The 19,023-nt window shown below is 43.1% G+C and overlaps 1 protein-coding gene across 11 annotated transcripts in view; it reads left to right on the top strand.

The window, feature by feature from the left end:
- Positions 1–19,023, top strand: part of MCC (MCC regulator of WNT signaling pathway) — a 327,625-nt gene that overhangs the window by 290,620 nt on the left and 17,982 nt on the right. For 6 of the 11 annotated variants that reach the window (XM_065550317.1, XM_005281600.5, XM_065550316.1 and 3 more), the window contains 3 exons: positions 9,546–9,780; positions 12,200–12,406; positions 14,025–14,122. In XM_065550317.1, coding sequence (XP_065406389.1) covers positions 9,546–9,780; positions 12,200–12,406; positions 14,025–14,122 — 540 coding nt within the window. Of the gene's footprint in view, positions 1–5,348; positions 5,394–9,545; positions 9,781–12,199; positions 12,407–14,024; positions 14,123–19,023 lie in introns of all 11 variants that reach the window. The other 5 variants (XM_042840458.2, XM_042840459.2, XM_042840462.2 and 2 more) reach the window with 1 other exon arrangement.

Here is a 19,023-nt window from a genome sequence, read left to right as displayed (position 1 = left end):
GTCTCCTCTCAGTTGTGACAGTAACCCCTAGCAGAGGCAGCAAGGCTGACTTCTTATTTCCAGCTGCTTCTGTAGGCTTTTTCTTTGTCATGGAAGAACCTGAGGGCCTGTAGAAGCAGGTAGAAACAAGGAGGGGGAGCCAGTTCCATAAGACCAGCAAGTGCTCTGTGGACTAGAGTTTGGAAACAGTTCATATTAATGGACAAATTCCTCACTTGATTGCACTTAGCCTCTGAAATGAAAACATTTTAATATTATATACGACTACAAGATAATCTTAATGCCCAAGCCTGATACACTGGTCTACAATTTTTGAGAAGTCGTCTGCTTCAGAGATAAAATGTGCTATTCATTATGTATTTTGGTGTGATGAATTCAAATATGACAATTAAAACAACTGATTGGCTACTGTTTCTAAGATATTTAAATTTTGACATTTTATGTCTATGTATATTGTGTAGATAGTAGAGTTTTAATCATAAATTGTAAACCTAGGTCTTTTCATGTGTTTATGGTTGCTTTACTTGATATTTCACATGTCCTGTTTATGTAACACTTTAAAAATCAGCAAAAGGGTTATATAGATAAAATTTATTATGAAACAAAAGGCAAAAAACTATTATGTCCATAGTTTAGTCCTATTCAGTGTCTACTCGGCACTTCTTGGCTTGTCTCTTGTATTCATTAAATGGAGCATCTCTTGTCACTGTCCAGCAATAGTCTGCAAGCATTGATGGGCTCCATTTGCCCTGATGGCGTTTCTCCATTGTTGCAATGTCCTGGTGAAATCACTCGCCGTGCTCGTTGCTCACTGCTCAACAGTTCGATGGAAAAAAATCTAGATGAGAGTGCAAAAAATGTATCTTTAGTGACATGTTGCAACCAAGGCTTTTGTATGCCTTGAGGAGGTTTTCCACCAACAACCTGTAGTTGTCTGCCTTGTTGTTTCCGAGAAAATGTATTGCCACTAACTGGAAGGTTTTCCATGCCGTCTTTTACTTGCCACGCAGTGCATGGTCAAATGCATCATCTCGAAAAAGTTCACGAATCTGAGGACCAACAAAGACACCTTCCTTTATCTTAGCTTCACTTAACCTTGGAAATTTTCCACAGAGGTACTTGTAAGCTGCTTGTGTTTTGTCAATGGCTTTGACAAAGTTCTTCATCAGACCCAGCTTGATGTGTAAGGGTGGTAACAAAATCTTCCTTGATTCAACAAGTGGTGGATGCTGAACACTTTTCCTTCCAGGCTCCAATGACTGTCGGAGTGGCCAATCTTTCTTGATGTAGTGGGAATCTCTTGCACGACTATCCCATTCGCAGAGAAAACAGCAGTACTTTGTGTATCCAGTCTGCAGACCAAGCAAGAGAGCAACAACCTTCAAATTGCCACAAAGCTGCCACTGATGTTGGTCATAGTTTATGCACCTCAAAAGTTGTTTCATGTTGTCATAGGTTTCATAGAATCATAGAATATCAGGGTTGGAAGGGACCTCAGGAGGTCATCTAGTCCAACCCCCTGCTCAAAGCAGGACCAATCCCCAACTAAATCATCCCAGCCAGGGCTTTGTCAAGCCGGGCCTTAAAAACCTCCAAGGAAGGAGACTCCCTAGGTAACGCATGCCAGTGCTTCACCACCCTCCTAGTGAAATAGTGTTTCCTAATATCCAACCTGGACCTCCCCCACTGCAACTTGAGACCATTGCTCCTTGTTCTGTCACCTGCCACCACTGAGAACAGCCGAGCTCAATCCTCTTTGGAACCCCCCTTCAGGTAGTTGAAGGCTGCTATCAAATCCCCCCTCATTCTTCTCTTCTGGAGACTAAACAATCCCAGTTCCCTCAGCCTCTCCTCATAAGTCATGTGCTCCAGACCCCTAATCATTTTTGTTGCCCTCCGTTGGACTCTTTCCAATTTTTCCACATCCTTCTTGTAGTGTGGAGCCCAAAACTGGACACAGTATTCCAGATGAGGCCTCACCAATGTCGAATAAAGGGGAACGATCACGTTCCTCGATCTGCTGGCAATGCCCCTACTTATACAGCCCAAAATGCCGTTAGCCTTCTTGGCAACAAGAGCACACTGTTGACTCATATCCAGCTTCTCGTCCACTGTGACCCCTAGGTCCTTTTCTGTAGAACTGCTACCTAGCCATTCGGTCCCTAGTCTGTAGCAGTGCATGGGATTCTTCCATCCTAAGTGCAGAACTCTGCACTTGTCCTTGTTGAACCTCATCAGGTTTTTTTTGGCCCAATCCTCTAATTTGTCTAGGTCCCTCTGTATCCGATCCCTACCCTCTAGTTTATCTACCATGCCTCCTAGTTTAGTGTCATCTGCAAACTTGCTGAAAATGCAGTCCACACCATCCTCCAGATCATTAAGAAAGATATTAAACAAAACCGGCCCCAGGACCGACCCTGGGGGCACTCCGCTTGAAACCGGCTGCCAACTAGACATGGAGCCATTGATCACTACCCGTTGAGCCCGACGATCTAGCCAGCTTTCTATCCACCTTACAGTCCATTCATCCAGCCCATACTTCTTTAACTTGGCGGCAAGAATACTGTGGGAGACCGTATCAAAAGCTTTGCTAAAGTCAAGGAATAACACATCCACTGCTTTCCCCTCATCCACAGAGCCAGTTATCTCATCATAGAAGGCAATTAGGTTAGTCAGGCACGACTTCCCCTTCGTGAATCCATGCTGACTGTTCCTGATCACTTTCCTCTCCTCTAAGTGTTTCCTTCATATGGACTGCATGACCAACTGGAATTGATGGCAAAACATTGCCATTATGCAGTAAAACAGCTTTAATACTCGTCTTCGATGAATCAGTTAACAGTCTCCACTCATCTGGATCGTGAACGATGTTGAGGGCTGCCATCACACCATCAATGTTGTTGCAGGCTACAAGATCACCTTCCATGAAGAAGAATGGGACAAGATCCCTTGGACGGTCACGGTACATGGAAACCCTAACATCACCTGCCAGGAGATTCCACTGCTGTAGTCTGGAGCCCAACAGCTCTGCCTTACTCTTGGGTAGTTCCAAATCCCTGACAAGGTCATTCAGTTCACCTTGTGTTATGAGGTGTGGTTCAGAGGAGGAGGATGGGAGAAAATGTGGGTCCTGTGACATTGATGGTTCAGGACCAGAAGTTTCATCCTCTTCCTCGTCTGACTCAAGTGAGAGTGATTTTGGTGCATCAGGAACTTGCAGTCCTTCTCCGTGGGGTACTGGGCGTATAGCTGATGGAATGTTTGGATAATGCACAGTCCACTTTTCCTTCTTTGACACACCTTTCCCAACTGGAGGCACCATGCAGAAGTAACAATTGCTGGTATGCTCTGTTGGCTCTCTCCAAATCATTGGCACTGCAAAAGGCATAGATTTCCTTTTCCTGTTCAAGCGCTGGCGAAGATTTGTTGCACAAGTGTTGCAGCATATGTGTGGGGCCCACCTCTTGTCCTGATCTCCAATTTTGCAGCCAAAATAAAGGTGATAGGCTTTCTTAACCATAGTGGTTATACTGCGCTTTTCCGATGCAAAAGTCACTTCACCACAAACAAAGCAGAAGTTGTCTGCACTGTTCACACAAGTACGAGGCATTTCTGCTCACTTTGGCTAAACAGAAATGTGTCCCTTTGCAAAATCAAACACTGACAAATAAGAGAGCACGACACTGTATGATTTCTAGAGCTGATATAGGGCAATTTGTTCAGCAGAGTGATGTAAGCTTTGTTATGATTGCATCATCCATGACTTCTAGGAATAAAATGACGCAATTCAGATCATGTATGACACAATACCAGCTTCAGATTGCATCATTCATTGTTTTGCCTAAAAAGCAAGTATTGTCCAAACCCAGTCATCAGTTTATTCATAGATCCAGTCAAAGATGTATTTGAGTCATTTCTGGTTTAAATTGAGATCCCTTCCCTTTATAACTCACTTATCCTCCGCCATTCCCAAGTCAAGGGTCGTATATACTGACCCAATAGCACATCTTGAAAACTAGAGCCAATCAACAATTTTAAGCATCATTTTTGTTCTCAGTGACCCAGAATTAGTAAAGTTTGACTACATTTATTTCAGAAGCATTTTGGCTGTAGAGCAGTGATATTTGCAAAGAAAAGTAGTATTAATGAAGATCCTCTAACTCAAACTGCCAGGCATGTTTTTTTCTTTAAAACTTTGTAAAGGAGGAGGGTTAAAACCCCCTCTTTTTGGCTAAGACTTCGTGATAAAGTGAATAATTCTCACTGCAGTTTGAAACCCCACAAAACAGGTTTATAATGGAAGTGCTGACCCAGCCTTAACTTTGGCATCACAAATGAGATGCTGAATGTCAAATCACTGAACACATTACCGAGAACACAAGCACAGGCAACTGCTGGTGACAAGGGGGGTTAAAGATTGTAAAAGGGAGCATCTGAGATTAAATGAAAAACCAGCATAGAGGTTGTTACCAGCAAAGTGAATAAAATAATAGCTAGCATCTCAGTTTATTTGGTTGGCAGCAACCCAACTATATTACCAATTCATTTTTGAAAATAAAAATAGCTTTGTGGAAGTCGTAATTGTTTTAATGGACAGAGGAGCATTCATTTCCAAGAAGATCCAACTGATTGCACCTGTAAAAAGAATGAAATGAGAGAGAGAGATGGAGATTGCTGCTGTTACAATGACTAAGGATGCTGTTTTGTATTCATTGCACTACTAGTAACCCCAACCTTCCATCAAGATGCAGGAGGGACAGTCTGTCCCATCACATGCAAAGGAAATACATTTCTACAACACATTTTACCACTACCCATCTGAACTTATCCAAACCTAGGGCTAAATCCTCCTCTCAGAACCACCTCATGGATTTCGGATAAGTAGCTGAAATAAAGGATTATGTTGGCTGAAATGTGGAAATGTCGTTATGGAAACATGTTAATGCTTCCAAATCCCGAAGCATGTGGTATGCTCTCAGTACCAGACATCATCATTGGAGCAAATAGGTTTCCAAAGAAGGGAGGTAGTTTTGCCAAAGTATTGAGATTATAGCCCAATATACTGTTAATTCAAATTCTACTGGTCTGAGTGAAGGCCAGTTTATCTGAAAGGTTATCCCTGCCTTCCGGTTGTGTGTTTTCTCTGATATGGAGCCACTCTGACCTGGAAGATGGGTGGACAGATGTACATGACCTAACAAATATTCCTTAAAGTAAAAGTTCAAATGCAGACATTACCATTCAAGAGTGTTACATGGATTTGGGACATTCCACATTATTTTAATTCTATAAAGCCTTAACCCACAGTTATTATGGATAGAAATTCATACTGTATCCTTTTCACCCAGACAGGGTTTCTTGAATGAAAACAAAGGATGTACTCAACAGCATCAGTAAACAGAGAAATATTTTATATATGCAGTGTGTGTGCTTGTATATATGCACATGTAATATGTGTGTGTGTGTTTTACACGTGTGTGGAGATGTACATGTACACCTCTTAATATTACACCATGCTATCTAGTATGCTCTGTATAGAAAATACATATACAAATTAATTGGGTATCATTTAGGAATCTTGCAGATGTTAGTGATGAACCAAGTGGGTAGAATGTTTCTTTCAGCTCTTTATGAACATGGGCGGGAAATGTGCAGAAGGAAATCATTTTCCCAAAAGGTCTGATGGGGCTGTATAATTTTTTCCCCTACCTGCATGTTAAAGAAATGAGAGAGACCTCATGTATCTGTTTTTGGTTTTTTTTCTGGTTGTGACATGCTGCCTATTCAGTTCATCCCCTAACCTCATTCGTGTTACCCTGATTGCCATCAGAAAGCATAGCAGTCTGCCAAATTCAGCACTACACAGTATCCAGCGGGGCAGGTTCCCCCACAGATGCAGCAGGGCTGGCGTGAGGATTTTGGGGAGAGCCATCAAAGTGAGTTTTGAAGGAGCCCCATGTGGCATCACAACCCAGGATCACATATGCATCATGGCATTGTTTTAGTGCTTAGTCATGCAGCCTTGCGGACTGAATTCTTCTCCACAATTCACGAAATGGGGGTGGGGATTGGGGGCTGTCTCTGCCTCTTGAGTAGGGGAATAGGCTATGTACCCCTTTCCTCTGCTGCCCATATTGCCTCCTCTCTTCTTTCACGCTGGGTGGGGGGATTCTGGCACCAATTTTATAGGGACAGTCCTGATATTTGGGGTTTTTTCTTATATAGGCTCCTATTACTCTTCCCCCCCCCCACACACACACACACCCACACACCCTCTGTTCCAATTTTTCACACTTGCTTTCTGGTCACCCTAGTTAGGGGACAAGGGGCAGTTCTCCTTTTCTTCTGTCCTCTTTGCACTGGCTGCCTGTAATTGAGACAGCTCCTCCATTAATTCCTCACCTTGTAACCAGAGGCCTCACTAGCACTTCAGCAGAGGAGCCAGCTCAGCTGCAGGCAGGCAGCCAGCCAGGACTGAGCTAAAGACAGCCCTAGCATCATTGGCAGCAACCCAAGTTGACGTTACCTTCCACAGCTGTGGATTGGTCTCCAAAAAATGGAGACCTGTAGCTGTGGACCTGACAGGTCAGTCCTGTGCAGCTGTGGCTGGTACTGTGAATACCTGGCGAGCTTTAGGAATCGTCCTCATAGCAGATACACAGGCCAGTGCTCAGTTTTCATTCTGAGAGCTGTCTTTCCAGCAAAGAGGGCAAGGAGCATATTTTCTCTGTAAACGAAAGCTAAGGTTAACATTGACTAAAACTCTGAGGATGTGCAGGCTGTGTGGACCCTAAATACTGTCTCTGAGTGTGTGTAGTCCAGGAAGGCTGGAGAACTTTTTATTTTGGAACCCAAAGAGATCTACAACACCACTTGAAAATAGAATTGAATAGTAATTTGTTGTATTGCCTGATTTTTTACATCATATCTACCTCACCGAGGGCCTAGTGAGGCTAGTTAAATAAGGTTTATAAAGAGCTTTGAGATCCTCTGATAAAAAGCAAAGTATTATGGAGAACTCATTAAAACCTGAGTGTATTTTTACCCAATATAGGCTAGCTGGGTTCTGATTTACTGCAGATGGGAATTAGTGGGGGAAAAAGTGGTTTTCACTTCTAGTAAACACGGCGCCTGTTATCCCTAAGAGAGAGAAGAAATCATTTGAAATTAGCAGAAAGCTGTAGTAAAGCCATGTAATGTGATATTTCATGTGGGGGGAGGGGGAAACTTAAGGAAGTCTTTGTAGCCCTGCCAATTCTCTGTTTCCTCTCAGGCTGCCCTGGGCTTGGAATTCTCTGAAAGATCCACGGGCAATTATCTGATGCAACTTAAAATCAACACCGCTTGAGCACAAGCACAATTGAGAGGAAGGAGAAAAAAACAACCTGTTTTTCCACCCCCTCTTCTTTCTGCAGTGCATAAGTGTGTAAGCAGTGTATTTCCATTACACATTAGCCTGGCTCCTCAAAAAAATGCTGAAAAATAATGCAACCCAATACAGAATGTGATTTATTCCCCTGCTGATAACTGAGATCATCCAGCATTCCAGACAGGCACAGTTAATGGATGACTTAACCCTCACCCAGCAGCTGATTACAGGTCCTCAGGAGACAGCAGGCAGCTTTGTCTGTGTAGGGTTGTAGAAAATGCAGTGCTGTTTCTTTTCCTTTTAGTGTTATTGCAAGTATATTCAGCAGTGGAATGTTAAGGAACTAAAGCAGCATTGCAATTAACCTCCATAAATCTCTTCTCCCTAGAACACTGGAATGCACATAGATAGAGATGGGGCATTGAGGCGCCTCGTGCTTATCTAGAAATTGTTTTCCCTTTGTAAAAGCTCTTCATTATGTGACATGTATGGAGCAAGCTAAAATTGTCTGGCAGTTTTTCTTTTGAAACTACCTTTGGAAAAGGAATGCGACAATAAAGTCAGATGATGGTGTTCTGTTAGAAGTCCTGTAAACATGACTTAGATACCTCCAAGTTGAGGGATTTGGATGTCTTGTGGAAGTTAGCGCTGGGGTAGCTGGTCACTGTTTCAAATCCAGCCCCAGGTTTATAGTGATTGAAAGACAGTGCCATGACAGCAGCTGGACTTTCTGAAGCAATCTCAGGCTGTTTCTTACAGGTGACCATCAAAATCAGCAGACGGGGCATGGAATCTGAACTAACTTTTCAAAGAGAGATTGTTATTCCCATTCAAGGCATGAGGCAGCATGCAGAAGTTTTCTGCGCTGCTGCTTGTGCTGTATCAGCTCTGTAGATAAAGGATTTTAGTTTTTGTTGCTCTCAGCATGGCATATTTAACAAGCACTTAATTGTTTATTAAAAAAAGTTTTGTGTCAAAAGTAGTTATGCCAGCAAAACTAATTATCTGTCTTTGCAGTGAAGAAATAATTGACTCAGTATTGTAACATTTTTTATTCTGTTTGAAGAACTATATATTTTTTCTTTTCTGTATTTTAAAGTTGCAGAGTTGTGTGTGCGTGTGTGTGTGTGTGTGTGTGTGTTTCTTTTGCATATTGCAACACTTGGTCCAGGCTAAATTGAAAAATGGGATGTTTGATATGTGCTCCCAAATTAATATTTTCGATAGTACTACAGTAGTTCTATAACAATATTAATACACACTGGATCCTGCTGGCCATTCTTGCCTTCCTTCAATTGCTCCTTATATTCGAAAGCCTGGCATGCTCTTCAGCCATGTCACCAGAGGGACAAAAACACACCAGCACACCATGCTCTCAAGCTCTCCATCAACATGCAAGGGGGTGCATGCCCCAACCCTGCCTGGCGCCTCCTGCAAAGCCATTCATGGATTCATAGGATTGAGCCAGATGTGGTAACTTGATTATAACGATGCCATCAACCATGGTTAAGGCTAAGTTTATGTCATGGAAGTCATGGATTCCGTGACTTCCAGAGATCTCTGTGACATTTTCTGCTTCAGACCCGGGGCAGGAGGGCTAGAGCTGTCAGCTGGCGGGGGTCCTGGAACTCGGAGTTGCCACAGGCTTCAGGAGGGACCCAAAAGCTGTCAGCCACCGCAGCAGTGGGTGCTGGACCCTCTCCTAGCATCCCACAGCAGGGCTTGGGCTCTCATCACTCCATCAGCCCCATTTTGTCATGGTTATTTTTTAGTAAAAGTCACGTACAGGTCACGGGCAATAAACAAAAATTCATGGAAGCCCGTTTTTTTTTTTTAAGGGGGGTGATTTCGTGTTTTTTTTGTTTGTTTGTTTTGTTTTGTTTTTGCCCATGACCTGGCTGTAACTTTTACTAAAAATAACCATGACAAAATCTTAACCTTAATCATGGTCATTCAGGCTGGCACAATGGTCCTCAGTAGACAGTGCACGTTTGATGATGATGATCCTGATAAAATTATACTCTGTGGCAACTGCGAGTGTAAATATGCTTGGGTGAATCGTGTGTGGTGTTAATTAAACAAATTTCAAATGGGGGCTGGGGGCAGGTGGACGGGGGGAGAGGCTAGAGACCTGACTCCTTCTCCCAATGAGTAATGCTGTTTTTGGTCTTCCAAGCACTACCAGCTCAACTGCAAGTAGCTGTGATACGGAGTTCACAAAGGAGGATGAGCAGAGGTTGAAGGATTACATCCAGCAGCTGAAGAATGACAGGGCAGCAGTCAAGCTGACCATGTTGGAGCTGGAGAGCATCCATATTGATCCCCTTAGTTATGATGTCAAACCTCGTGGAGACAGCCAGAGGCTAGATCTGGAAAATGCAGTATTGATGCAGGAACTCATGGCAATGAAGGTATTTTATAACCTGCTGTCTTTGCCCCTGATTGCTTCATGGTATTAGAGAGAGGTAACTAACAGTGATGCTCAGGACCACTATGAGACCTGAACATCCCAAAGGACATTGTGACAATAGCAAGAATGTGCACAATTTACCCCTCTCTATCAGGTTATCGCATAACCTAACCCTGTCACATGCCCTGTGCTATATCTGAAAGGTTGTAGCATACCCACAGCCCTGTATCCTGTGCAGTCCATTAGACCTAAACTATTCAATAGGGACCCTAATATTACACAACATTGTAACCCCATTGCTTGCCCCCACCACATCCAATGCAACCAGTATAGTGTCCTTTGTGCTTGTTTATTTTTAAATTAAATTGTTGTTGTGATGGTTGGATCACAGAACCCCCCTTGGGAGCTGCCACCCGATGTACCAAGACACTAATACTTTATACACAGGTAACACGACCTCCCTACTCCTCCTTGATATTGCCGTCTTTAAGTATTTGAGATTTGTGTCCAGATACACAGGGCTCATAAGTCCTTTTCATTGTAACTGCTTTCCAGGAAACAATTCCCCATCCTATAAATGTGACCTACATTGTTTATTCCTAGATATATGACCTTGCATTTGGCCATATTAAAACACATTGTTCAAATGATACTAGATGCTCTAGGTCTGCCTGGATGACCTCTGCCTGTCATCATTTACCACTCCACTAATTTTTATGTCACCTACAGATTTTCGCAATGATTTTATATTTTCTTCCAGAAGATTGATAAAGATATTGAATGGCACTAGGCCAAGAACAGATCCCTGTGGGACCCCACTAGAAACCCTCCTGTTGGGTGATGATTCCCCATTCACAGTGTTACTTTTTGCAGTCTGTCAGTTAACCAGTCTGTCAGTTTTTACTTCATTTAATATTGGCTACATTAACAAAAAATTCACTATACTAAATTATCAAAATGTCATGCAGGACTAAGTCAGATGCCTTACGGAAGTCTAAGTATAATATGTCAGCAAGTTACCTTTATCAACCAAACTTGTGATCTCATCAAAAAATATCAAGTTTGTCTGACAAGATCTGTTTCCATATAACTGTGTTGTTTGGCATTAATTGTGCTATCACTCTTTAATTCTTTACTGATTGCATCCCAATCAGCCTTCCCACAGTTTGTCCTGAAATTGATGTTAACTGCCTATAATTAGACCAGCATTGCTGAATGATACAAGGTTCTCCTCTATCAGAGCTATGTCCGCTGCCTCCTCTCACAGTCTGAGCACTGAGTTTTTGGGCAGAGAGAGTATTGCCCTTCTCCTCCCTCTACAAGAATGTTAATCTAACTAAATAAGCACTGGAATGTTTTGATATCTTCTTCACTGACCGTGGACTTTCATGGGAAAGTAAGATTCTTTGGATTAATATGACACCCCTTCCAGATTTTGGGGCCTCAGAATATGCTTTCAGGTAAAAATTGTGGCCACGTTTCTGGAGTAAGCCATATAGAAAGGAATTGCTGTACTTCTAGATACGTTCAGATGGTGTATGAGAGCAGATCTGATTTGTGGGCATGGGGAATGGATACACTGACATTATACCATGCATACAACAAGGGTTTGCTATGAGAAAGTTTGCCGCAATATTGTAACCCATCTTACTAGCAGCAGAATTATCTGTGGGAACAAGCTTTTAAAATTAAGCTTCCTTGTAAAGTATCAGTATCTCTCTCCTGTGGGTCAGATTCAGAGAGGAGACAAAACTAGTATAATGTTAACCTTTGTCAGAACCTCTCAACAGTTAGGATAAGTTACACTAACAGACTATCTTAGATTTTCACACCTGCTTTCAGCATATCACTTGCCCCTTTATCATCACTGCTGAATTTGGGTCCTGGGAGTCTGAGTTAGGGTTACCAGATGTCCCAATTTTATAGGGACAGTCCCGATTTTTTGGTCTTTTTCTTATATAGGCTCCTATTACCCCCTACCCCCTGTCCTGATTTTTCACACTTGCTGTCTGGTCACCCTAGTGTGAGTGCAAGATGGTGTGACTAAAAGGAAATATATATTACACCAATTCAGACTTCTCTCTGAGTAGGACCTCTTATGGCTCAAGGGGATAGCTTTTCAAACATTTCCGTGGTTATTTTTACTTATAAATATAATACATAATTATATTCAATACCAATAATATATTTACACCAGAAAATTCTCTACTGCTGCCTGTGTCTGTAAATGTTCTTTGTTTAGATAATACATTTGAATCTTATGAGTGATTCCTAAATTAAAAATTCATTGAAAATTAAATTTAAGCCCCATCTTGGCAAGCAGCACAAACAGATTTCTTTCACTGTAACACTCTGTCTCCCTTTCGTGTACAGTTCTGTGAAGTGGTATCTTGATGTGATTGTCTGTGTGTCTCCAACAGGAGGAGATGGCAGAGCTTAAGGCACAACTGTACCTGCTAGAGAAAGAGAAGAAAGCACTGGAGTTGAAACTCAGCACTCGAGAGGCCCAAGAACAGGCCTACCTAGTTCACATTGAGCACCTAAAGTCTGAAGTAGAAGAGCAAAAAGAACAGAAAATGAGATCCCTCAGCTCCACCAGTAGTGGCAACAAAGACAAATTGGGCAAGGTCAGGAATTAATGCAAGTCTCCAGAATCAGAGTAAACATAACTAAAGATATTTCATCTCCCTGTCATTACCAGTTTTAAGCATGTTAATCATCCCTGCTTTCTCCCTTCCATCTACACACACACAACCTTTCTCCATCTTCCAGTTGACATGTATTATATGTAAGGTTAAGATTTCGTCATGGTTACTTTTAGTAAACGTCACAGACAGGTCACAGGCAAGAAACAAAAATTCACGGAAGCCCATGACCCATCCGTGACTTTTACTAAAAACAACTAAGAAGAACAGGAGTACTTGTGGCACCTTAGAGACTAACAAATTTATTAGAGCATAAGCTTTCGTGGACTACAGCCCACTTCTTTGGATGCATATATGCAAGTACTCCTGTTCTTCTTTTTGCGGATACAGACTAACACGGCTGCTACTCTGAAAACTAAAAACAACTGTGACAAAATCGGGGGTTGGGGGGCACGGATCCAGCACCCACTGCTGCTGCAGCTCCCAGGTCCCCCAGGCGCCTGTGGTGGCTCGGAGATCCAGAGTCCCCATCACCTGTGGTGGCTGAGAGCGCCAGAGTCCCCACTGCTGCCCACGGTGGCTTGGAATTGTGGAAGCTGCCCACAGCCAGAGCTCTGAGATCCACCAGCGGCTAAGAGCTCCTAGGCCCCCACTGGCTGCCAGTTCCAGCCCTACCGCTCCTGGGCTGAAGCAGAAAATGTCATGGAGGTCTATGGAAGTCACAGATTCTGTGACCTCCAGGACATAATCTTACCCTTAATTATATGGCACCTTCCATCCTGGGATCTCAGACACTGCAAAGTTAAGCCCCTGTCCCCTGAGCAAAATGCAGTTATAAATTCTGGGACGATGACAATCATTCGTCACTAGCATACTAGCTACTATTGCCAACTTTATTGTCATCTGACTGTTGTATCTCCTTGAAAGTCAATAGTGATGGGGTCCGTGCATCCAGAAATAAACTGAGATACATTAGTGCTCATTTCATTAGGAAATGGCTGGAGATTTATTTATAAAACCCCCTCGCAGTGCAGGTAGGTACCAATGGTGGGGGGGGGGGGGAATAATTTCCCCTTAAATTAACAAAATCTGTGTATTGCTATCTTTAGGTTTATAATTTTTCTAAGGAAATAGGGACACCCTAGAAATTCTATAATCCCATGCCTATGCTGCTGTATCCCTTTATTCCTCTGTCCCTGCAAAGCCCCAGCAGCAAAAAAAATTACAGAAGTGTCCCTCTGTATTTTTGCCTACACATCATTTGAATTTCTGCTTGCCCACTGTGCTTTTTCCCTTCAAACCCAGTGTCAAAAGTGAAATAAGACACCAGAGAATGTATGCTGCATAGCAGAATTCTGCAAATTATTGATTATTGTGGAATGGTTTGTAAAACATTGGATGAGTCTATGGAATATAATGCATTGACCCATCTCTTGGTGCATTGATGTTTCTACATGACTCTTGTGTTGTTTATACTGATTTAATTTTAGCTCAGTTTTAAAAGCAGTTGTAAGTTTAAAAGTGCTCATAGTCCGGTCCCCCCCCCCCCCCCTTAAGGTGATGAGTAACTCTTAGTAAGGCGATCTTTCTCATTTCTCAGGAATGCACAGATGGGACCACAACACCATTAACCCTAGCTGAGCTGAGACCATACAACGACAGTGAACTGGCTGCAGAACTAACAAATGCACTCAGACGGTAAGCACCCTCTTCCATTTCCTGGAGACATTATTTATTCCACAATCCTAGGGTAAGATTTCATTCTGGGTTGTATTTTTTAATCTGGCACATTTTATAGGGATCGTCAGAGGTTTGCCCATGAGGAGGAACCAGGACTAAAGTTTTCTAACAGTTCGTTTTCTGCTTGTTGTTCTTTACTTGTTTTTTTAATTTATAAATTGCTCTGTGGTGCTCATCTCCATGGTCCCTAAACGTCTCAGAAATGTGAATGAATTTTAGCCTCACAAAACCTTTGAGAGGTGGGGAAATACTGTTATTCCCATTTTACCCATGAGGAACATGAGGCACGGACAGGTTAAGTGATTCGCTCAAGGTCACCAGGAAATCTATTGTAATGCTGGGATTAGAATCCAGAGCTCCAGCTAAGAAGGTTTGGCCCCAGGTCAGTAGTTGGATGGGAGACCACCGAAGAACCCCTAGGTGTTGCAGGGAAAAGTTTTGTTGCTTCAAAAGCAGCATTCACTCTCTGAGTGAGTACCAAACCAGTGCCATGACATGGTGATAAGGTTGCTGTTTTGTGCGAAGTTTTGGCTTTCAGATGAGATACAAAACGGATGTCTTGAAAACTTTTTTTCGTTAATAGCCAAACTTTTAAGCTGAAGTCCATATGCAGTTGCATACCCACTATATATTCCCATATGTAATGGTTGCAATTGTGCAGTGTATGTGGTGACTTAAAGTGAAAATAGTTATTTAGATGCCTAAATGTCATTTATATGCACGTTCCGCCAGCCTCCAATTGTAAAGATTTGGCCTTTATCAATCCCATAGAACTTTTTTGCAAGAGACCAACTGCCCAGTTCCTGCTATGGTAATTACATTCTACCTACCTAAAATTACACTAACTGTTTCAGTTTGAAAAATATATTCATCTGCATTTCTGGCCTAAAAGCTGTATATAGTATTGGTGTGGCCTATCAGACAGTTGCTGTGTTTCACTCCAGAGGCAACTTCATTTCAGTGTTTAAGTATGTAATGTACACAGGGATCCCTGAGGCTGAAAGGCATTATATAAATGTAAGGTCATTACTACTGTAAAATCAATACAGCTAATATTATTTGCTTCCTAGTCTCAAAGTTGCAGTTGCTGAATATTTAGCTTGGCTGGTGCAGTAAACAAAAAATGTTGTGGTTAAAAAATTGTAATTTGTTTGTGAGGGTGTGTTCCGTTGGGTAAAACTTGGCTGGGTAAGTGAGTTGAATAATCATTATCCAAGAGCCTTTTGCCTCAGCCCAATGGAGAACAGTCCTGGCACTGAGAGCTGGGTCAGCATTGTGTGTCTTCTTTCCAGCTGTAGCTTTTGCATTTTATTGCCTTTTGCTCCCGGGTTTCAAGATGGGACCACTGGCCTTAACTAGCAGAGATTGAGTAGAGTCACGAAGTGCGGTTTGCTGACTAAACACAGAAAAACTTCAGTTTATCAAATGCGCCATAAGTCAATTAGCATGGATTTCCAGTTAGGACCTAGCAAACAGATAGTGAGTGCAGCCAATTGGGCAGGAGGGGAAAGAAAAAATAATCAGATTAAACTGCTCATAAAGTTAGGAGCTTACGCTCTTTGTATAATGGAAATTGGACTGAGTTAGTTACAACCATGTTACATGTGATTGTTGCTGTCAGCTGGGTTCCAGCACGATTTCCATGATCAGTGGGGACAGGAATTTGTACTGAGAACTGTGCCAGCCGAACCAGGCCATAGGCTAATCTCCTTATGTAGTCAGTTGATTTTTAAGAGAGTTCTCAGAGAAAAAGTCCTATTCCCAGAGCTGAGGGAAACTATGCTAAACCCTGATTGGCAACAGCTGTGTTTAAAAAGATCTATATCATTGTACTTAACTTGGTTTTGATCTCAATGTAGATAGGGTCTTAGAGATCTAAATAAGGTTTATGTAACTGTGAATCCACAAAAGGACCTTTTCATCATTAATGCAACTATAATGATGTTTGTGCGTGCACAACAACACTAACAGTCACTATGAGCTGAGTTTTGACATTGGGGGGTGGAGTGTGTGGGGGGGGGTGGGAGACTGATGCCCTGAGAGCTGGTGTGCAGATTTCTCAGTCCTGCTCCCATTTGCATCTCAGGAGGATGTATTATCAGTGCCTCCTGTACTCCCTGAGTCCATATCTGTGACATTTGTGAAGACGCCACTCCCTGAATAAGGGAGTCTGTGAACATCCTAGGAGGAAAAAGCTCTTGAAAGTTATCTCTGGAACCTAATAGTGACATTGCTCAGTGCTACTCGTATTAGCAGAAACATCCAGCCATTGTGCTTATAATCCATGGTTGTTAGACACAGTGGTGAATACTGAGGCACTGAGATAGCTGGTTCCTAAGAGGGGAAAAGAAGGTCACATCCCCCAAAAATGCAGTCGCCTCCAAACCTGCCCACAAGTAGTGAGAGGGAAAGAGGAGGTGCATTTCTTCCCTGTAGCCAAAAGCCTCAAACACCTTCAGAGTGTTATAGGTCCAAACTGCCTCCCACACCTTCCTGGTTGCCAAAAGCACCAACTGTTTTCCTATTGGCTGTCGAAACCTACAGCTTCCCCCCCTAAATGATCTTTTTTATGCAGTTGCTGCAGAGCATATGGGGGCCTTCTCTATTGAAGTAATGCTAATTGTATTTTAAAATAGTGTATTGCTGTGAAAAAGCAGAGGAAGATTGTCTTGTGGAGGAAAAAAATAGACATTGACATAATGATTTGGAAGCATTTATTTTTTCATGGCCTGTAGCTAGTTTTGCAGCAGCATCACTACCAAATGTACTCAGTGCTGCAGTGATTGCTTAAACTCTTGCTGCGTCCAGACAGTGTTGACCCTTGAATTAGCTTCTGAAGGCCTAGGGGTTCCCTAAAGCATCAGTGAAGTGCTCATAAATGAATGATTTGGGGAGATCCAACAAAAGGATCCTATTCTTACCTCATTGTTTTGGTGCATATTTGTATTTGTACCCATCGGTGCTGACTTCCACTGTTCCTGATGGGTGCTCGGCCTCGCCCCGCCCCCATTCCACCCCTTCCCTAAAGTCTCCGTGCCCTTCCCGCCCCCATTCCACCCCATCCCCCAAGTCCTTGCCCCTGCCCCGTCTCTTCTCTGCCTCCTTCGTTGAGTGTGCTGCATCCCCACTTCTCCCCCTGTCCCTCCTGGAAAGTCTAAGCACCGCTAAACAGCTTTTTGGTGGCGGGAAGTGCTGGGAGGTAGGTGGAAGAGCAGGGACGCGGCGCGCAGGGAGCGGGGAGGAGATGGGGGGCGTGGGGGAGGAGGGGAGCTTGGCTGCCGGTGAGTGCAGAGCACCCACTAACTTTTCCCTGTGGATGCTCCAGCCCCGGAGCACCCACAGAGTCGGTGCCTATGTTTGCACCAGTTTTACAGGTTCCCTTGTCACAGTTGCTTTGGAACCAACTTGACAGTTTCTCCTGACTGTGTACACTGAGAAACTCCATCTAATGTGCTTTCACTGTAGACCTCTTTCCTCTTCTCTTCTCTAAACAAGCCACACACAAAGTAGTAGTTATCTGCAAGTTGCATGCTATAAAGTCACATTTGGGCTACAAGGTTTCCACTATTATAGACTGGGGTGGGCGGGTGGGCTGGCTTTCTTGCTTTGTTTGTTCATGCCAAGTTGTGGCTGAATGTAAATCTGCCCCATTCCCCAAAATATATATTTAGCACTGCTTTGTTTCTCTTTTTATGGTCTAATAGAATGCTTTGACGGGTGTCCAAAGTGAAGACATTTGACAGTCTCAAGACAATGAGTAATGGTGCCGCACAGATTGTTGGCAGGAAATATCTTGTGTTCAGGATGGAGTGAAAAAATATTCCCAGCAGCCTGATGGCATCGCATTGTGTTGTGTCATGCCAGAAACTGGGGCTGTAAGAGAGGATTTGTTGGAATTCCCAACTGCTAGGAATAGCAGAGGCTCAGCACAGCAGTGGATGCTGACACAGTCTCTGAGGGGACCCATAAGTAGTACATGCCTTGCTGCTGTGCTTTCCTCTCCAGCTGCGGGAGGGAGGACCGTAGCTTTGTCCATTTCACTTCATACTTAATAAATGTATTATCAGGCCATGAATGCCTATGGCAGCTATTCTGCAGGGAGGAGGAAATGAGAAAAATGTCCTGTAGAGAACAAACTTGCCTGCAGGGAGATGGATATGATGTAACTGGGTCTTATTTAGTCTTGGATTCCTAAAACTTCTGTGAAAAATGGATGAGAATCTCTGCATCCCCTTAGGCTGATACAGTAATATTCTGATGTGTTAGGCCCTCTCACGTTCTTTAACCATCCACAACAAAACTAGAGTTATAATAGCTTTGGTGTCTGCCTGGATTTTTTGTAGTTCTTTATGTTTATTAAAATGCTTGGTCAGGAGGACTGATGGCTCCAGGGATTGGTAAGCTCTTCACCAGTCACCAGTTCAAATCCAGACCAGGTCAATATTGGCCAAAAGTATTACATCTGATGGCCGTTCAGGACCTGTGTGAAATGAGTTGGTGATCTCAGTCCAGTGGATTGATGTCCACATCACAAAAGCCACCATTCCACTTGGCACCCCTGTTGTGACAGCCTCAACAGAGAGGCCAAAGGTCGACTGGGCATGGAGACTAGCCTAGCAGAAGAGAGTTGAGACCGTACGGTGAAGCGGGCAGTGCCACTGCACATGCTATGCTAGTTCTGTGCATAAAGAGGCTATGGTCTGCGGGCTGTAAAACATTGGCCCCTCCTCCAGTACTAAACACACCAACACAAATGTTCTGCACAGAGATTACTCCTCATTGCTCAGTGTTTATCATTATTCCACCTGCCTCAAAACCGGAGCAATGGACACTTCCATTAGTGTCTTGAAAAGCTGTCT

Source organism: Chrysemys picta, chromosome 6 (assembly GCF_011386835.1).
Source record: "Chrysemys picta bellii isolate R12L10 chromosome 6, ASM1138683v2, whole genome shotgun sequence".
Lineage (NCBI taxonomy): Eukaryota > Metazoa > Chordata > Testudines > Emydidae > Chrysemys > Chrysemys picta.
Note: the sequence above shows the minus strand (reverse complement) of the source record. Positions and strands in the feature narration are given on the sequence as shown.